At 42.0% G+C, this 18,264-nt stretch overlaps 1 protein-coding gene across 1 annotated transcript; it reads left to right on the plus strand.

Annotated features, from left to right (window-relative positions):
• Positions 1–1,315: 1,315 nt before the first annotated feature.
• LOC146755633 (obscurin-like protein 1) lies at positions 1,316–3,939 on the plus strand. The gene is made up of 2 exons (XM_085525344.1): positions 1,316–2,140; positions 3,617–3,939. The coding sequence occupies exons 1-2, from the start codon at positions 1,801–1,803 to the stop codon at positions 3,937–3,939; spliced, it is 663 nt and encodes a 220-aa protein (XP_085381470.1). The 5' UTR covers positions 1,316–1,800.
• The last annotated feature ends 14,325 nt before the right edge of the window (positions 3,940–18,264 follow it).

Genomic DNA, 18,264 nt, shown 5'->3' on the forward strand with positions numbered 1-18,264 from the left:
AGTGGGCCAAAGCTCCATTGCATTTGTGAGAAGTTTTGCATCACCTGGTTGGTCCAGGCCATGTTTGTTGTCTTGCTAATAAGCAAGCCTTCTGATCTTCATCAAATCATTGTGGTTGGAAAAGACCACAAAGATCCCCACATCCAGCCTCAACCCATCCCACCATGCACACTGCCCACGTCCCTCAGTGCCACATCTCCATGGTTATTGAACACTCCCAGGGATGGTGACCCCACCACCTCCCTGCAAAGCTGTGCCACCACATCACCATTCCTCTTCAGAAGAAGTTTTTCTTAACATCCAACTTGAACCTTCCCTGAAAATCATCAGTCAGAACAGGGGCTGTTGAAGATGGGCGGAGAGAATGATGCTTCTGCAGTCAATACAAGCAGGGAGGTCAAATGTAGAGTGTATCAACTGCATTCTTGCATTGGCTTGCTGCCCTGCTCCCTCGCCTTCAGTGGACTGCAGTGCTGGTGGTAGAGCTGTGGTGTGAATCCTGGGATTGCACGTACTGCAACGGTCAGCAGCACAGGAACTTGAGCTGAACTTACCCTCCTGGGCAGCTGCTGCCACTCAGAATTCAGACAGCATGCAGAGGAGAAAGTCATGAAGGAAGGGAAAGGGATGGCAGCAGAAGGCTTCACAGAGTGACAGCGGGGAGGAAGGAGATAGGGGACAGGTCATGGAAGGGTTTGCCATGACTGCTGGGGAGCAGGAGCCTTCCCGGTCACCTGAGCTGGGTATGCCTGAATATGCTTGCATGAATGATCTGAATGAGTGGTCTTCCATGTCTCCACTGCAAATAAAAGGCAATGTCAATCCCCCTCACACCTGCTAGTCCTGCATTCATGCTTGGAGCCTCTGTCTTGGTATCAATATCAGGACCCTGGGATCTTTCCTGGGACCCAAACAAGCATAGGAAGCTTATTCAAAATTGCTCTGCTGTTAGAAGCTGGCTAGCACTAGAGAAGTCCATGATGTAAGTGCATCATAAATATTCTGCACTTCTACAGCCTTTTGTAGGGCAAACCATGGAATAGAAATGGAAGCCCATTTATTTAGGGTTTATCTGTTCTCCCACGCCTCAAATAGGAGCTAGCATGAACGCTCTCAGCGACCAGTTGTTGGTAAAAGGAGAATCAGATAAAACAGTCATTAAAGTAATCAATAAAAGATTCAATGTATCAATCGATCCCACTTAGCAAAGTGATTAACTGAATCCCCTTAACTGAAGTGTGTATGCCTAACTAATTATACTTGCTATCTTTCTGATGCTAACTCTATTTGTTGACACAAAGGGTAAGGTGGGCTTTAAACACTTTATTCTATATGTGTTAGGTATTAAGAGGAGATGACCTCAGCCAGTTCTCTGAAGAATCAGGGGTTGCTGAGAGTAGAAAACCATGCTTTATGCATAAAACCGAGCTACAAAATCTAATGTAGGCCAAGTATTCACAATATTAAGGGCTATATCACTGCCATATGGTAGAGTCAAAAGATGGTTTTCTGCTCTTAAATTTCTATGGTTTCCTGATTTTGAGGTCTTCATAATTGAGCTGTATTTGGCTGCTCTCCAGCGTAGAGTGGAGCAATATCAAAAAGACACACAGATGAAGATCTGTCATTGTCTTCATTAAAAGAAATCTGAAAATTAGGAGTCCTAGCTGATAGTAAAGACTACCCAGAGGGATGGGATGACCATAGGGACTGTGCTGAGATGCATTATAATGTGTGATAAACACTGTGAAGCAGTGTTGCTCCAGGAAATGGTCCAATACAACATAGAAGCAACTTTTAATGTCTTCCAGTCACAAGTTGTTCATATGTAATGTATATTTTACCCAGTGTTTTCCAGTTCCAGAAGCAGAGGATGCCTTTATCAACAAGCAGAAGGTGCAGAAGGAGGTGAAGGCTGTACTGACTCAAAATGCCACGCTGAGCTGCGAGGTGGCCCAGGAGAAGATGGAGGTGAAGTGGTACAAGGAGGGGAAACTGATCACCTGGTGCAAGAAGTTCAGGGTGGAGTCAGAGGGCAAACAGCGTCGGCTGGTGGTGAGCCAGGTGGAGAAGAAAGATGCAGGGGAGTACAGCTGCGAGGCTGCTGGCCAGAAACTCACCTTCAAGATCGATGTAACAGGTGAGAAAGGGCACTCTTTGACCTTTCTATTTCTAGAATAATTTCTAGAATATTTAGAAAAATGATTATTCTTTTATAAGAATGTTTCCTATTGGGTGTCATGTTTTTGGAAACCGTGACTGGTATTGTTCAGGTCTGCTGGGAAAATGGAGAAAAGCGTTCTGAATATATTTCGCTTTGTATCTCCTCCATAAAGCTTTAGGAAGTCCTTAGGACAGTCAGCTCCATACTTTAAAAAGTCCAGATTTATCCATTGCTGTGGGAGCAGATCCATATACAAGAAGGTTGTACTTGTGCCTGTCTATCCCCACACACTGGTACAACTGGAGAACTGTGAAGGTCAGCTGATTCTCGGAATGATTTAGAAGGGGGGCATCACGGTGAGCATTTGGGTGTAAGCCCAATGTCTGATCACTTTTTATTCATCTTGGAAGGTCTTGTCCCATGCTATGGGGAAGATATAACTGAAAAGTTTTATGTAGATTAATGTTTCTGGGGCATCAAGTAGTTGGCAGCAAGGGGAAGAAAGTGGTGTGGCGAGTCATCCAAGATTCATTGCCATGTTGTGGCTCGAGAGTAGGAAAAACAGTTTTGTTTTCTGACCTACTCTGCCTCCCAAGTGACCTGACTAATGTGCCTCCAGTAGGATGAGGATATTCCACCATTTGGATGCAATAGAGGGTTTTTAGTGTTAGGGTACTATGGTTAGGCTGCGGTTGGACTTGATGATCTTCAAGGTCTTTTCCAACCTGGGTAATTCTATGATTCTATGATTCTAAGAATGTGAGATAAGCTTGGCTTTTCTCAGGATGGGATGGGAAATAGTGACATGGCAGGAGAAGCAGGAACTTCTCCTAGTAGTACACTGCCTTTTTACTATGCCTTTATGTTGGAGGCTGCATCTGGATAGGTGAGTCTGCTACTCACAGTAAGAGACCTGGTAGAGCTGACTATTCCCAGAGCTCAAAGTAAGATAGATATCTGCAAATCACACACAAAGAACAAAGGACTGCGTTGGTGAGCATATTTCCTTTGTGCCTTTGACAGTCACAGTTGTGGCAATGGTAGAGGCCATGAGGAGTCTGTTCAGGAAGCCAGGAGTACTGTTCTGGGTCATGAAAAGGCAGCCAGTGGTTTGACTATCGCATGTTTATGTGTTTTGATGTTTCACAGTGGGTCTTAAGTAAAAGGAACTCAGGTTTTGGTTGCCTGCAGGACAGATGTTCTTTTGGGTTCAATATGTTTGCATAGTGACTTGCAACCATGGGACTGGTGTTCAAGGACCCTCTTGGTTCCTTCAGTTCCTAGGTTCTTTCTTGCCTAGATTTGACACTTTGTTTCAACAGAAGAGCTGATATTCTCTATGAAGGCTATTAGTTTGGGCACAAGTGGTAACCTAAACCTGTTCCAACCTGTACATAAAAACCTGCAAGATGGTCTCATTTCAGTCCTTCTGTTTTTCTTTTCTTCCCTCAGAGCCAAAACCTGTGTTTATAAACCAGGAGCAGGTGCAGAAAGAGGTGAGTGCTGCCCTGGCAGCAAGTGCCTCCCTCAGCTGTGAAGTAGCACAGGATCCAACTGGAGTAAAATGGTTCAAGGATGGAAGACTGCTTGCCTCCTCCAGAAAGTTCAGAATGGAATCTGTGGGCAAAACACGGCGTCTGGTTGTGGAGCAGCTGGAGAAGAAAGATGCTGGAGAATACATCTGCGAGGCTGCTGGCCAGAAGATGACCTTCGAGCTGGAAACAACTGGTGAGCATTCAGAAATTCTCAGCCAGGATTTTGTAGCCTTGTTGTGAACTGGGTTTTAGGGTGAAATCTCAGTTTTCTTTGCACCTGACAGTGTGAGAATTTGCTCTGGCCCTTTGTGTACCTCCCCGGTGCTCAGCTGTTCCTTCCCTTACTTGGGGATAACGTCATTTATTCAAGGTGATGTCCAAACGGGCTTGTTAACAGTCCTCTGCAGTGCTTTAAGCTGTCATAGGTCAGCCAGAATTTATGCATGTTCTATAGCCATTCCTACATGTTGAAAACACTGCACTGTGCTTAAGCTTCAGCATATGTGCCAGTAAGTACAGTTCCATTAATTCTAGGGGAGTGGGTGAATTAAGCATAGATCTGAAGGCTCCCTTTGCTCAGTGCAGAGATGGAAGGACTAATGTAGATTTGACTTGATATTTTCCCTTCTAGGATGGGAAGGAGCTCAGTCAAAGTAAAAAAGTGGGCATTACTTCCCAGGGAAATAAGAGAAGTCTCATTATTCACAGGCGGTGAACTCTCATTTTCTCTCTCAGTCTGCAACCAGGTTGGGTTGCTGTTTCAGTACAGGCTGTTTTATGCAGGAACTCTGCTCCTGAGGTTAATCCAAGTTGTATCCAGGCCCTTCAGAAGGAAAGGGAAATAGCAGCACAGAAATATGGTCTGATTCTGACATAAAGAAGTGCAGACCTGGACAGTTAAAAAGGATTGTGTGATGTTCAAGGGACTTTGAATCAAAGATGTCCCCTAGGTAAGATTTGTGGCTGACATTCCCCATACACTGTGGGCACACAAGCTAAGGAGAGACTAGTGATGAGCATGCAGAGAAGCCAATCATTCAGACAGGTTTGTAGTGACACGACATTGTAGAGTTCTGTCTAGTTCTCCTTGGCATAGTTTGGAAAATAAAGATGAGGTGATTGGTGGTAACCAATATGGCTTCCTCAAATTCAAGCCATGCCTGACAGACTTGGTGGCCTTTCATGATGGAGTAACAGCATCAGTGGATAATGGGAGAGCAACTGACATCATCTACTTGGACTTGTGCAGAGCATTTGATCCCGTCCTGCATGACATCCTGGTCACCAAACTGGAGAAAAATGGTTTTGATGGATGGACCAGTTGCAGGATAGGGAACTGTCTGGATGGTCACACTCAGAGAGCTGCAGTCAATAGCTCAGTGTCCAGGTGGAGGGTGGTGTTGGGAACAGTGTTATTTAACATTTTTGTAGGCAACATGGACAGTGGAATCAAATGAACCCTCAGCAAGTTTGCAGATGACACCAAGCTGAGCGGTGCTGTTGATGTGCTAGAGGGAAGGGATGCTACTCAGAGGGACCTGGACAGGCTGGAGAGGTGGGCCCTTGGCAGCCTCATGAACTTGAGTGTGGCCAAGTACAAGGCCCTGCACCTGGGTCAGGGCAATCCCAAGCACAGGCACAGGCTTAGAGGAGAATGATTTGAGAGAAGCCTTGACCCTGAGGAGAAGAGTTGGTGTGGAGGGAGGTGTCCCTGCCTATAGCAGAGGGATTAGAACTAAATGACCTTAAAGATTCAGTCAGTTCTATTGTTTTTCTACCCTTAATTTTGCTTGAAAGGTTTTAGAATAAATGAGATTCTGGTTTCCATGAAAACTGTTTGCAGGGAGCTCCATTGTAGCTAGTAAGTCTATCTTTAAGTTCAAGGGCAATAATGCATTGACTGTGTTGAAGAGAGAAATGACTCAGGAATGGATGATGGTTTAGAATAAAACATAATCCTACTTATTTTCTATGCAAATATGTGTAAGGAAAAGATGCTGCACTCAGTTCTGGAAATATCCTGACAAATATATCTCTACTGTTTCACAGCTGGAGATATCAAGATTGTTAAAGCACTGGAAGATGTGGAAGTGAATGAATATGGGAGTGCATCTTTTGTCTGTGAGATTTCACACGATGAGGTTCAGAGCCAGTGGTACAAAGATGACAACAAGCTGAAGGCTGATGACAACATCAGAATGCGGCAAGATGGTAGGGTGTAAGAGGGGGATCTTTCTCCTGAGTGGGGGGTGGGTTGGAGATCAAGCATATAAGACATCTGAAATGAAGTGAAGAGGGTTCAGAAGGGAGTTCCCCTTTTGTTTTGGGACTGAGGTTAGGGTGGAACAAGTGACATGGTGGGATGCTTAGTGTGGGCAGCGTGATGCTATCCCACCATCCCACACTGCTGGGAGCAGGTAGGAAATGAGTGCAGTTATTTCCAAAGTGGGGGTGAACAGGGCAGTCAGTTCACCTCTCCAAAGAGGTTTTGTCTGACAGTGAGTGTGATCCTTCTGTATCAGGTACTTTGAAGGTGACGACAGCCACATTTGGTCAGTCCTTGTAGAAGCCATAGTTTAGATTACACTTTGGTGGGGATGTGGACGTGGGGGAATGGGTGGTTTCATTGACATGAGAGAACAGGCAGTGATGCTGTGAAACCAGATGGATGATGCTCAGCCTGGCCATGTGCCTCAGAGCTCTTTGCTCAAGGAAGCCAAGTGTAGTTGTGGGGTTGCTCTCAAGAGCCCAGTTTGGTAGGGATGAGCTGGCGGTTGGACTAGATGACCTTAGTGGTCTTTTCCAGCCTTAGTGACTCTGTGGTTCTCTGCTTCAGGAAAGAGCTACTCGCTGACTTACACACGTGTCCAAGTCAAGGATGCAGCAGAAATAAAATCTGTAGCAGAAAAGGCAGAATCTCGTGAATCTTGTGCCCATCTTACAGTTAAAGGTAATTATGCTTCTGATGACAATTTTGATTAAATTATGTTATAAACGAGCTAACATCCTTTGATTTAATGTCAAGGAAGTTAAACACCACCAGGACCTTTCACAGAAATAAAAACTCCTACCTACCTACCTTTCTGCCCACAAAATATCCAGCTTCTCTTTTGGAATTTATTTTTGCAAAGTAAGACGGATTATTTTCTTAGGAGGTTGATTTTCTACGTTTAGACTTCAGATTTGTGTTTGAACGTTGAGGGATAAAAAACATAGCTTGACTTTTTCTTCATTTTCTCTTGCTGTTTGAAAGAGCACAGGGTTTTTTTGTTTTTTTTTTAATATATACAATGTTAGGGTATATATATGATGTTAAGTGTGATAAAGAAAAGGGAGACATTTGAGTTAGCACACTACTCAAGAGTTCAGTCCCCAGCTTTGCCACTGTTACAATTATAAGGGCAAGAACTTCCTGGAAAATGAATTTCTCCTAAGTAGAGTCATTACATTTGAGCTACAGAGACCTTTACTAGGTGAAAACTTGTTGTTCAGAGCTATGTTGCTGTATTTAACCAAAGTAATTGTCAATGTCCGTGTTTCATTTCGTAATGCGAGGAGTTTGATATTGGGATGGGAAGGTCATGGTTTGATTTAGATGTTGGACTGGGAATCAGAAGATCTGGGCTCTCTTCCGATTGTCAATCTTATTGTCTGACTTCTTAACAACATTCCTTTCTTTATATTATTTTTTAATGATGTTTTAAGGCATTTTGAGCTGATAGGTGTAGTGTTCATGTGCAGTAATGCTGACATGAGTAAGTGGGGTGATAATGTAAGGGTTTTTTACATTCCTTCTAAATCTCTGCTTTCTCTTGTTCCAACCTTCTTAAAGAGCAATCCATTAATCTAGTAAAGGAGCTGTGTGATGAGGATGTGACTGAGCCTGAAGAAGCCAAATTTGAATGCGAGATATCCATTCCTTCTGTGAAACCTCCCAAGTGGTATCTACGTGGGGAAGTCTAACAGGCTGGCAGAAACTTGATTATGCAGCAAGAAGGCACCATCCACCAGCTGACCATACCGAAAACCACCACTGATATGACAAGCACCATTCAGTTCTCAATTGGCAAATCCAAATCCACAGCCAATCTGCTTGTCAGAGGTAACATATCCAGGCTTTGAAAACACTGCACTGTGCAAAGATCTGTTTGAATAGCTGTGATGTGCTTACTATTCAGATCTACAGAGCTGAGGTTTTGTCCTTGGCTATACCAAAGAAGTCAAATCAGGTGAAATTAATTGTATTTCTGAACTAGACAAGGTTAAGTTTGGTAGCACCTAAATTTTATGCAGTTTGTCATTGATTTCATCTGAAAGAAACTTGCAGGCTTTTTATCTGCTGTTGTCCCCAGCATAAGAGTCTCCATTCACATCCTAAAGTACTTGTTATATTTTCAACTCACTCTTATTTGAATAAAAGCCTCAACTGGGAGCAATTTAATAAGCACAGAACAAGAGCTGGACCTTGCATTTGGTAGATAATATACAGTATTACTTTATAGAAATGTAGTCAATGGCATTCCCTATAGACAATCGTTTGTTTTATCTTTAGAGTCGTTCAAAGAACCATTGTGAACATGACATTAATTGGAATGGAATACACGCAAGAGACTTTCCTCTTCTTCCAATTGTCCTCATCCTTTCTTCTCTTCCACCCCTGCTTTGCAGATTACCATATAGAAATCACCAGGAAGTTGGAGGACAAGACAGCTTTGGAACATCATTCTGTCATCCTGTCCTGTGACTTCAGGCCTTCTCCAAAGGTTGTGAAATGGTTCAAAGGCCACACACTCATCAAGCCCTCTGAGAAGTACAAGATCAAGAGGGATAAGCATTCAGCAGAGCTCAAGATTCTGAAGCTGAAGCCCGATGATGCTGGTGTGTACAAGTGCAAGGCAGGAATTGCAGAGACTGAGGCCACGCTGACAGCTGAAGGTATGAGCAGGGAGGGTGGCCTCTTCCATGTCCTATTTCACCTCAGATTTCTCTTCTTGGGGTTGATTTCTGCCGTTCTCTCCTGCTAACTTTATAAATGTATAATCTTCACTGAGAAGATTACACAAAGATCATCTAGTCCAACCATTCTACCACATCCCAGTATGATTTATAGTAACAGTGGTAACAGTTCACCTTGTTTCCCCACAGCCCGCAATATAGAAGTAACGAAGCACCTGCAGGATGTGGAAATTGAAGAAGAGAGCTCTGCTGTCTTCTCCTGCGAGCTGTCCCATAATGACGAGGACGTGGAATGGTTCCTGAATGGCAACCTCCTTTACAACAACAATTACAATGACATCAAGAACGTTGGCAATTGCTGCACACTGACAATAAAGCAGGTTAAGCCTGAGGATGCTGGCACAGTGACAGTGAAGTCAGACAAGGTGTCAGAAAGCGCACCTGAAGGTGATAGGTGGGTCTGATCACACCCCTCCTGGATGTAAGAGATGCTAAGGAGCTCCAGTTCATTCTATTGTGCATCAGTCCTGCTTCTAAAGCTGACCTCTCTGGGGTGACAAGTCATCAGAGGCTTTCTTCCAGTGGAAGGTTCCATTGCAGCAGATATCAACGAAGGAGGATGGTTTTGGTGTCCTGCCAAAGCATTCCATTGCTTTTTATCATCATTTTATTTAGCACAAGGAGAGTTACAAGAGCAGTTTCTTTTACTGCTTCAGTAACATGCAGTGTCAATGCTGTTGTCTCCAAGGATTTATGACTGCAGGGAGAGATCATTCAGTGTGTGTTTTGCCTCTGGAATGACTAATGACCAGGCTGTGAGCAACCTGATCTAGCTGTGAATGTCCCTTTTTATTGCAGGGGAGCTGGGCTAGATGGCCTTGAAGGGTCTCTTCCAATTCTAAGGGTACTGTGATTCTAATCTGCTCTCCCCAGCAATTAAGCTCTTTTACTCTATGCGCTCAGAGTTTGAAGGATTTCCTCTTTCTCCTTTCTTTTGCATTTGGTGGAAGTTTTTTCCCCAGTATAAACATCTGATGTGTGAAATAGAAGATAGATAAAAGGAGTCAATAAAACAGGAAAATCAAAAGTGTTCAGCAGCTTATCCTCTTAATCCTGTGGCCTGCTGTATGAGCTCTGCTCCATGTGAGGGCAATGCCAGCTCTCCAGCTTTAGAAGAGCTGCATCCCAATTACTTCATATGATATCAGTCCCACCCAAGGCAATGCAGGCTGTCCCTCCTGTTCCCTGTATTCTCCTACTGATTAGTTCAGAATTCCATAAAGTGCATTCAGTCAACACACATGAAACCGCTTTAGGTTCTATATTGGTGTCTTCAGTGCTGGTAAAGATTTATTTATCCCTCTTTAAAAATCTGAAAGCAACTGGAAATGTCTCAACTTCTGTATCACATTGTTCTGTTTTGCCTTTTTAATTGCAGAGAAGCCTGCTGTCTTCATGAAGTCCTTGGATGATGTTTTTGGTGAGGAGCAGGGTGTGATTAAATTGGAATGCGAAGTCTCTAAAGAGAAGGTCAAACCAGTGTGGAAGAAAGACGGTGTTGTGCTCACTTCTGGCAACAAGTATGAGCTGGTACAGTCTGGGAAGACCCTATGTCTCCTTATCCATGACCTCGAGAAGTCAGATGCAGGTTTCTATACCTGTGATATTGGCAGTGATGTTGCCAAATCAAAGGTCAGCCTTCAGGGTAAGTACTGTGGAAAGTAAAGGAGTGCTGAAAGCACATTCAGTGTGGTCACTATGTCTTACACCTATTCCCCCACGAGCCTTAATAGTTTCTACAATAGAAGTGTATTACTGCAATTTAGCACAGTGATGTCTGGAAAATTCCCATTGCTTTTGATGTAAATGTATCTCATTTTGCCATGAAAATCACCAAACACATCAAGAATGTCCTGGAAATATTTCCTTTCTAAACATCCCTAAAATGGAGAAATGGTTTGTACACCAGTAGGGGTAGGATGGTAAGAAATTAGCTAATAGAAACATTTAATTTCTTGTCATAGGCAAAACCCTTTTTCTCACGCAGCATCCTAGAGTTGTCCTCTCTGTTAGGTTGTTCCCTCTGTAGCTCATTGAATCTTCATTCTGCTCCATGGACTGAGCTGCTCTAATTGTAGTTCTTCCAGAGCAAAGACAAGAGATTCACGTCTCTTTTTTTTTATAGCTTTCTGGTAATTCTGAGTGGAGAATGTCTTAGAGAATACATCAATAAGGAACACAGCCATGTACTGCAAATCCTGAGTTAAAACACCAGTACTGCTACTCACATATGTCACAAATGCCTTTTCTCCATATAAACCTCATACTAACCTATCTCTTATCTTCCAGAGCTGAATAGTGGCATTACCAAACGGCTGAAAAACACTGAAATCCAGGAGGGAGAAGATTGTACTTTTGAATGCATTCTGTCGCATGAAAGCATTGATGAGTTCAAGTGGACACTGAATGGAAGCAGAGTGGAAAGTGGTGGGCGATTTAAAGCTTCTAACGTGGGTCCGAAATATACTCTCATTATCAAAAGTGTGACTCCTACTGACGCTGGGGAAGTCGTTTTTACTGCCCGTGGTCTAACCTCCAAAGCCTCTCTGTCTGTGAAAGGTAATGAGATGGGAGAGATTCTGGGGTCTGATTCCTTCAACTGTCTTCTGATAAGATTGTTGTGAGAGCTAACTCATAATATGGTTAAAGTGAATAGCAACCTTCTACTTGAACCTCAAAGCACTGAGAATTTCTCTTAAAAATAAGTAAAAGGAGGAAACATTTTACACAAATGTGAGAACTACCCAAAGCACTGGGGTAGTGTTGGAAATGGGCATCTCACTACAGCTTGTTCCATTAACAGTAAATCAGGAATGCTCTGTTGAGGGAACTGTGGGAGCAAATATCCTCTAAGTATAAGCTGAAGGGATGGCCTTCACATCATCTAGCTGTACAACAAATTCCTATCTAGAACATGTGCATCTGAGAGCATCTTCCGAGGCTCCCAGTGTGATGAGTGGAGAGAAGAAAGAGGCAGTTTTCAGACATGGTTCATCATCCTCAATTGGGTAGATTTAAGAGAGAATAAATGCTGCCTAGAATTCTATTGTCTGTACTTTGCAGATTACTGCTGGCTGTAGGATGGCGTCTGTTGCAAGTGCCTCTCTAACTTATCTCCAGCATGTAGATGCGTGTATTTTGAGAGAGGCATCCTACCCTAAGAGTATGTTACTCAAAAAGCAATGTTTTCTTCCAGGAAAACCTACTGAGGTTTCAAAACAGCTGGAGGATAAGACAGCAGCAGCAGGGCAGGACATCAGCCTGAGCTGTGAGCTGTCAAAACCGGATTTGAACATCAGGTGGTACAAGGATGGCAAAGCAATCAGAAAAAGCCAGAAGTACGACTTGCAGCAGGAGGGAACTGGGGCCATTCTGATCATCCATGACTCTACTGCCAAGGACAGTGGGGAGTACCCCTGTGAGACAGAGGACTCCATAACAAAAGCCAGGGTCACTGTGCAAGGTGAGTTGAAAAGCACACTGGGGATGGCATGTAGAGAAGTCGAGGTAAATATCTGCAGCCTGTGGGTGATGTTTTTCTCTTCTGTTTCCTTGAGCAGGATAAATTCTTAGTTTTCAGAAAATATGATGGATTAAAATCTTTTCCTTAAAATAATCTGGAAACCGAATGATTCTCCAGTGTGATGTGGATCTGGGCAGCCTGGTCTGGTGGTTGGTGACCCCTTGGAGGGGGTTTGAAACTAGATGATCTTTGAGGTCCTTTTCTACTCAGGCCACTCTATGATTCTGTGATCATTCTATGATTCTATGATCTTGGGTGTTAGTGAGCCAAGAAAAGATGGCAATCTGAATTAGTCTATATTGAATATGTGTAATCAAAACTATATGCAGTTTATCAGATGAGATCCTACCAGCGCATGTATAATGGTATTGAACTTTCCAGATATCTACTGGAATTATCAAACCTATGTAAATGGGTGGACTCTGTGGTCTTCTTAGACTCTTTGCATCTCTATGTGATATTCTGAAATGAGGGCAAAGGAGATTCAGGACACCTCTGTATGCTTGGGACTTGTTGGGGTAACAAATCCCTTTGTCCTACACCCTCATCCTTTTTTTTTTCCTTCCAGAAAAACCTAATTACTTTATCAAGGAACTTTCAGATGTGAAAATTGAAGAAAGTGGAAGTGCACTTTTTACATGTCAGAGCGAGAAAGCCGCATCCTTCGTCATATGGAGGAAAGGCATTGCTGAGCTCAGGCCTGGCAGGAAATACAAGAGGGCACAGAAAGGACGAGACCTGCAGCTGTGCATAAAAAATCTGGAGAAAAGTGACAGTGACGTGTACACCTGTGACATTGGTGATGCCCAGTCCAGAGCCAAGCTGGTTGTACAAGGTATGTGTGAGAGCCATATGACTGCGCATCCTGTTTCTCCACTACCAAGACATTATCCTGGTAGAATTTGTACATTTATGGCAGGTCTTTGGGGCTGCAGCTGTCTGGCCTGAATAGCGGTTCACAAGCCATGCACAGAGCAAGCTGCACGGAAAGGGAAAGAACTACCGACTAGAGCAGTGCCATTGAGAACTTTATGTATCATTTAAAAACCAAAAATGCTGATGTACGGTGAGGCTGGTGACCCAGAAATCAGTGTGAACTTTCTATCTCTGACCTTTCTGAGTTACAAATAGTCCTCCAGAGTTCTAGGCAAAAATTCCCTTATGCTGCATTCTGGGTAGTTGTCACGGTTTAAACAAAAATCTACCTGTGTCCGTGACAGGGGGGCCACAGGCAAGCGAGGTGCTAGAAGGAGCTGAACCTCTGTCCCAACTACTTCAGAAGCAGCCCAAACCCCCTCGTACACAGCTAAGATCTCCTTCTCAGTTGGAGTGTAGCACTCCTCAGACCCTTTATATGCTCGACTCCAAAGTCCCGGGGGTTGGCCTTGGGTTTCTCCTAAAGCTCTTTGCCACAAACTCCAAGTGGGACCTTTCTCTCCAGCAGCAGTGTAGAGGATGTTCTTTACATCCTGTCCTGTCCGTACTGGCCCCAAGGCCACGGCACGGGCTATCTCTTGTTTTCTCTGCTCAAAAGCCTGCTGCTGCTCAGGACCCCATGAGAAATTATTCTTCTTCCGTGTTACCTGATAGAGGGGGCTCACTATGTGGCTGTAGTTTGGGACATGCATTCTCCAAAAGCCCACTACTCCCAGAAAAGATTGGGTCTCTGTCTTGTTGGTGGGAGGAGACATAGCAGTGATTTTTTCAATCACATCTGCTGGGATGTGTCGATGCCCATCTTGCCATTTTACACCTAAGAACTGGATTTCCTGGGCAGGCCCCTTCACCTTGCTGTGCTTAATGGCAAAACCAGCTTGCAAAAGAATTTGGATTATCTGTTTTCTTTTCTTGAAAATCTCTGCTGCTGTATGGCCCCACACGACAATATCATCAATATACTGCAAGTGTTCGGGAGCAGTAAAATTATTCATGCTTTATATGATGTTATGATGTGGAATACTGATAGCAAAATTACAAAATTATTAAACCATGACACCCTGGTATTTTTCTTTTTTTTTTTCTTAAATATTTTCCTTTTTTTTTTCTTAAATATTTTCCTTTTTACTATTTAAATGTTATGGGCACATCTTGTAGAAACACAAGGCTGTTTACAAAGAAGTGCATGCTGTGTTGCTGTATGATGAGCAAGATACATCTATTCTTCATCTAGCAGGAATAGTTGCTGAGCCTTAAGAACAGTTTCAGAAAGCTTTGGGAATTTGGGCGTTTTCCTTGTTTCTGCAACACAAAATGAAAATTTACGCTGTATACAAAGAAAAGGGGAGTCCGAACTTGTACGTTAAATTTGAAGGAGAACAATCTGGGGTAATATTTTAAAAAAAAAAAAAAAAAAAAAAAAAAAGGGAGCGTGGTCATCAAATACTATAAAATATATTAGCTGTTACTAGAATGCCACTTATCTTCCCCCCATACGAATCACTGTCATGTTGTATGTGAATTTGTGAGGTGGGTTTTGAAGCTGAAATTAAAAACTTCTTGTATGGCTGTCTTCATAGTGGCTATCCAGACTATCTGAAGAAATAACAGCTATTATGTAGTCAGCTATTCACCAGTTTTAACTGATTATAAATTACGTTTCAGGGTGGAGAACATAGCATAGTGCCTGACACCTGTGTTGATCCTGAGGGCATTCTTGATTCTGTGCATTATGATGTCATGGATATTAAAGAGCAAGCTGAGGCAGCACATAGTTCCATTGTATCCCTGGGGGACCCGAAGGAAGATACTGGCTGGTTTGAAAAGCAGCTGGAGAAAACTAACTTTGAACTGATGGAGACCAAAGAAGAGCTAACAGAGAAAAACACCAAACTACTTAAAACTGAAGAAGAGCTAATGCAGAAGAACAAAGGTGAGTTATGCGATGTGAAAGGTAGAAGACAGAAATAGTTCATTAATATAAAATAGAAATAACCAGTTTGAGTAGGAATTAGAGGAGATGTTCTACCTTTGGAACCATAGCCTGTAGATAAGTGATAGTTTGTTCCTTGTGTATATTCAGGTTCAGCAATTCCACGGTTTTTGGTTATTTCTTTTCTTTTTTCCTCCCTCTCCTTTAAACTGCAACTAGCAGCTTTACGCTTTCGTAAGTATGGGGTTAAATGTCTATATCTTGATTTTTACTTTTATATTGTAATCTCTACTCTTCTTTATGTCTTGTTGATGCAATGTTTTCATTCCAAGAAATATAGAAAACTTTTGAATCACTCCCAATAAGTGAAGACCACATGCAAATTAATTAATCTGTTCAAAAGCTACCTAAACATTAGAATATCTGGAAAAATTGATTACTTAATAAACTATCTATTGGCTACTTATGTAATACAACCTTTTCTGTGTGTTACAGACTTTGAAATGCAGATGATTAAATTGGATGAGTCTGTTGAGCAACTTAAAGAAGCAACTGAGGTAACTTTATCAAGAAGATGTTGTGTAAAATTGTTTTAATACCAACTTGTGGTAGCTTAAAATGCTATTCCAGTAGGCTCCATTAATAGATTTCTTACCGAGCTTAGCTTAACTGAATTTGCCTTTAATGCATTGTGTAATTCAGCTACTTAACACTCCATTAGAATCTGATGACTGAATTTTTTTTATTTTTTATTTCTAAGAAAATGAATGCACAAAATGAAAGGGTTCGAGAGCTAATGGACATCGTGGTGCAGAAAGATGACATTATTACAGAGCTACAAGACTTAAAATCTCATTTAGAAGAAAAAGTAAAAGATTATGTGAGTTTTACACATCTCCGTATCCTTATACAAAAAAAGAAAAACACTAATTCTATGCTTGTAATCAACACATTTTTGGAAAACTGATTTTCTGTATGTAGCTGGTACTCGCTTGAAATTGTAAACAATTCAAATTTATCTGAAGGTAGTTGTTGTTAACACAAACAACAAAAATATCAGCGTGTTCCACTAACTCCTGCCTCACACTCCTACATCAGAGGAAGAGCAACAGTAAAAGTATGTTGAGTAGAGTTGGAAGTACAAGTATGAATGGTCAGGATATCTCCACGTTCTATGCAGTCCATAAAACTTTATCCTGACTAATGTACTGCGAGCTACTGAATATGTGAAGACTAGCTTGATTAAGTATGTGTGCATACCACTTCTGGTGGTTTTTGTTCATTTTTTGATGTTTGGTAGCCTGAAGTAGCTCTGAAAACATTTATAGTTAATTCTGTCACTCAGATCTCTAACCTTGTAAGCTTAGCAACTTGACCCTTCTAAATCTTTGACTGTCTGCATCACTGCAACTTAGTATTTCCATGGTATTAAAGCTGACTGTGATGAGTAGTCATGTCCTCACCTATTACTTCTTCCAAGAACAAGGCTCCAACTCACACTATGAGATTGTGTGGCCTGAACACTTCTGAGGCTTTTCTTTTCATAAGCTACTAAAGATGAATAATCAGTCCTTGGCAGTGCCAGCATGGCTTAACAATCGTCATCTTGTAAGTAAGGAAGCTTCACTTGTGGTCAAGGACACAATCTAAAATATGCGTGACAGAGCTGACTAAGCTTTAAGGTTGGATTATATCTGTCACGATGAAAGTGATTTTAGCAGCTTAGCAGAAGTGTGATGTGATGAACTTGTATGAGAGCTGACCATTTGCTCTTTGACCATGTTTGTAATTTTGTTGACTTCTTGGAAACAGGAAATTCTTTGATAAACTGGTAAACTCTTGATTGTGTGCAAGTCTTTTACTTTGTAACCTGCTAGGCTCTTGCTTTCCCTTGTATACTCTACCGAGTATTGCACTTGTCATTATCTGAAGGTGTACTTGTTCTGTCTGCTATTGAGATTTGTAACTGATGTCTATAGAGTCACCGGGTAAATATTTTAGCTGTATGGTTTTGTGTAAATATTTGCCTACAGAAGATTACTGAGACTTAAGTGCTCCTTTTGTTAAGCTTCAATGTAACTGATCTTATATCAATACAGGAAAAGACTACCTACCATTTAACTACCATTAAAGCAGAACCGGCAGAAGAGAACACTAATAAAGGAACTGAAAGCAGCCAATTTTCAGTGCTTTCAGTTAAAGCACTGAAACAAGAGAAAACTGAGTTGGAAGTGGGAAGAAAGCACAGTACTGACGAGGATAAGCCTACTGTGGAAGAGCCACCTCCAAAGAAAGGTACAGTTTCTTCCATCGTTGAACAGGGTGTCTTCCAAAACAATAAATTGCTTCCTATTCCGGATAGGAAGCAAAAGGCTGTGAAGCGCGTACCTTATGGTATAAGGAGAAAAGCCACTGTGTTAAACTGTAAATAGAAGTAACTGTTATGTAAATATCCCTTTTTCAGAAGGTCCTATGCTGTTCATTTTTGAATGCTTAGGAATAAAAGTTTTTTGCACTATTTTTTTCCTTTTTGCTGCTTTTTCCTCATCTGTTGATGCACTTGCAGATTTGGTAATAGTTTTAAAGCAGTTTCTTTAGGATTGTTTCAACTGCTGTTGCTGATCTTCTGAGTAGCATCAGCTGCTCAAGTGCTTTTTTTTGTTTGTTTGTTTTGTTTTTCCTGAAGCAACTATCAAAATTGTTGACGACCTGCTAATTGCTCGCTCATGGGCAATATTTGAGCAAAATGGTTTGGATAAGCTCTGATGCATTTAACTTCACTTCTGGGCACAGCTGAGCATCAGTGTTCCTAGAATTACGGAAGGCATATACAATGTAGAAGGGAAAATCTAAAACTTAGCTGTAGTCCCTTCCTTTCTTGTATTCCTCTTGCAAAATATGTGCAAGGGAGAAAGTCAAGGCCTTCTTTGGATGAGATGCTGTTCTTGGATGATTTGTCCCTGCTGCCTTTATTTGGCATAAATATTGAATCCTAATGTGACCACTGAATGGCATCACATATAAGCATCTTACCAGAGACTGAGGGAGGGATGTGGACTCCTCCATACTCCAAATAGTAGTGGGTTTGTTCTAATCATATGACCAAAGCTCTCATTTAAAAATTAATGACAGCAATGCTCCACATAGGAATTAAAAT

Source organism: Coturnix japonica, chromosome 31 (assembly GCF_054131305.1).
Source record: "Coturnix japonica strain WE chromosome 31, WE-NBRP24, whole genome shotgun sequence".
Classification (NCBI taxonomy): Eukaryota; Metazoa; Chordata; class Aves; order Galliformes; family Phasianidae; genus Coturnix; species Coturnix japonica.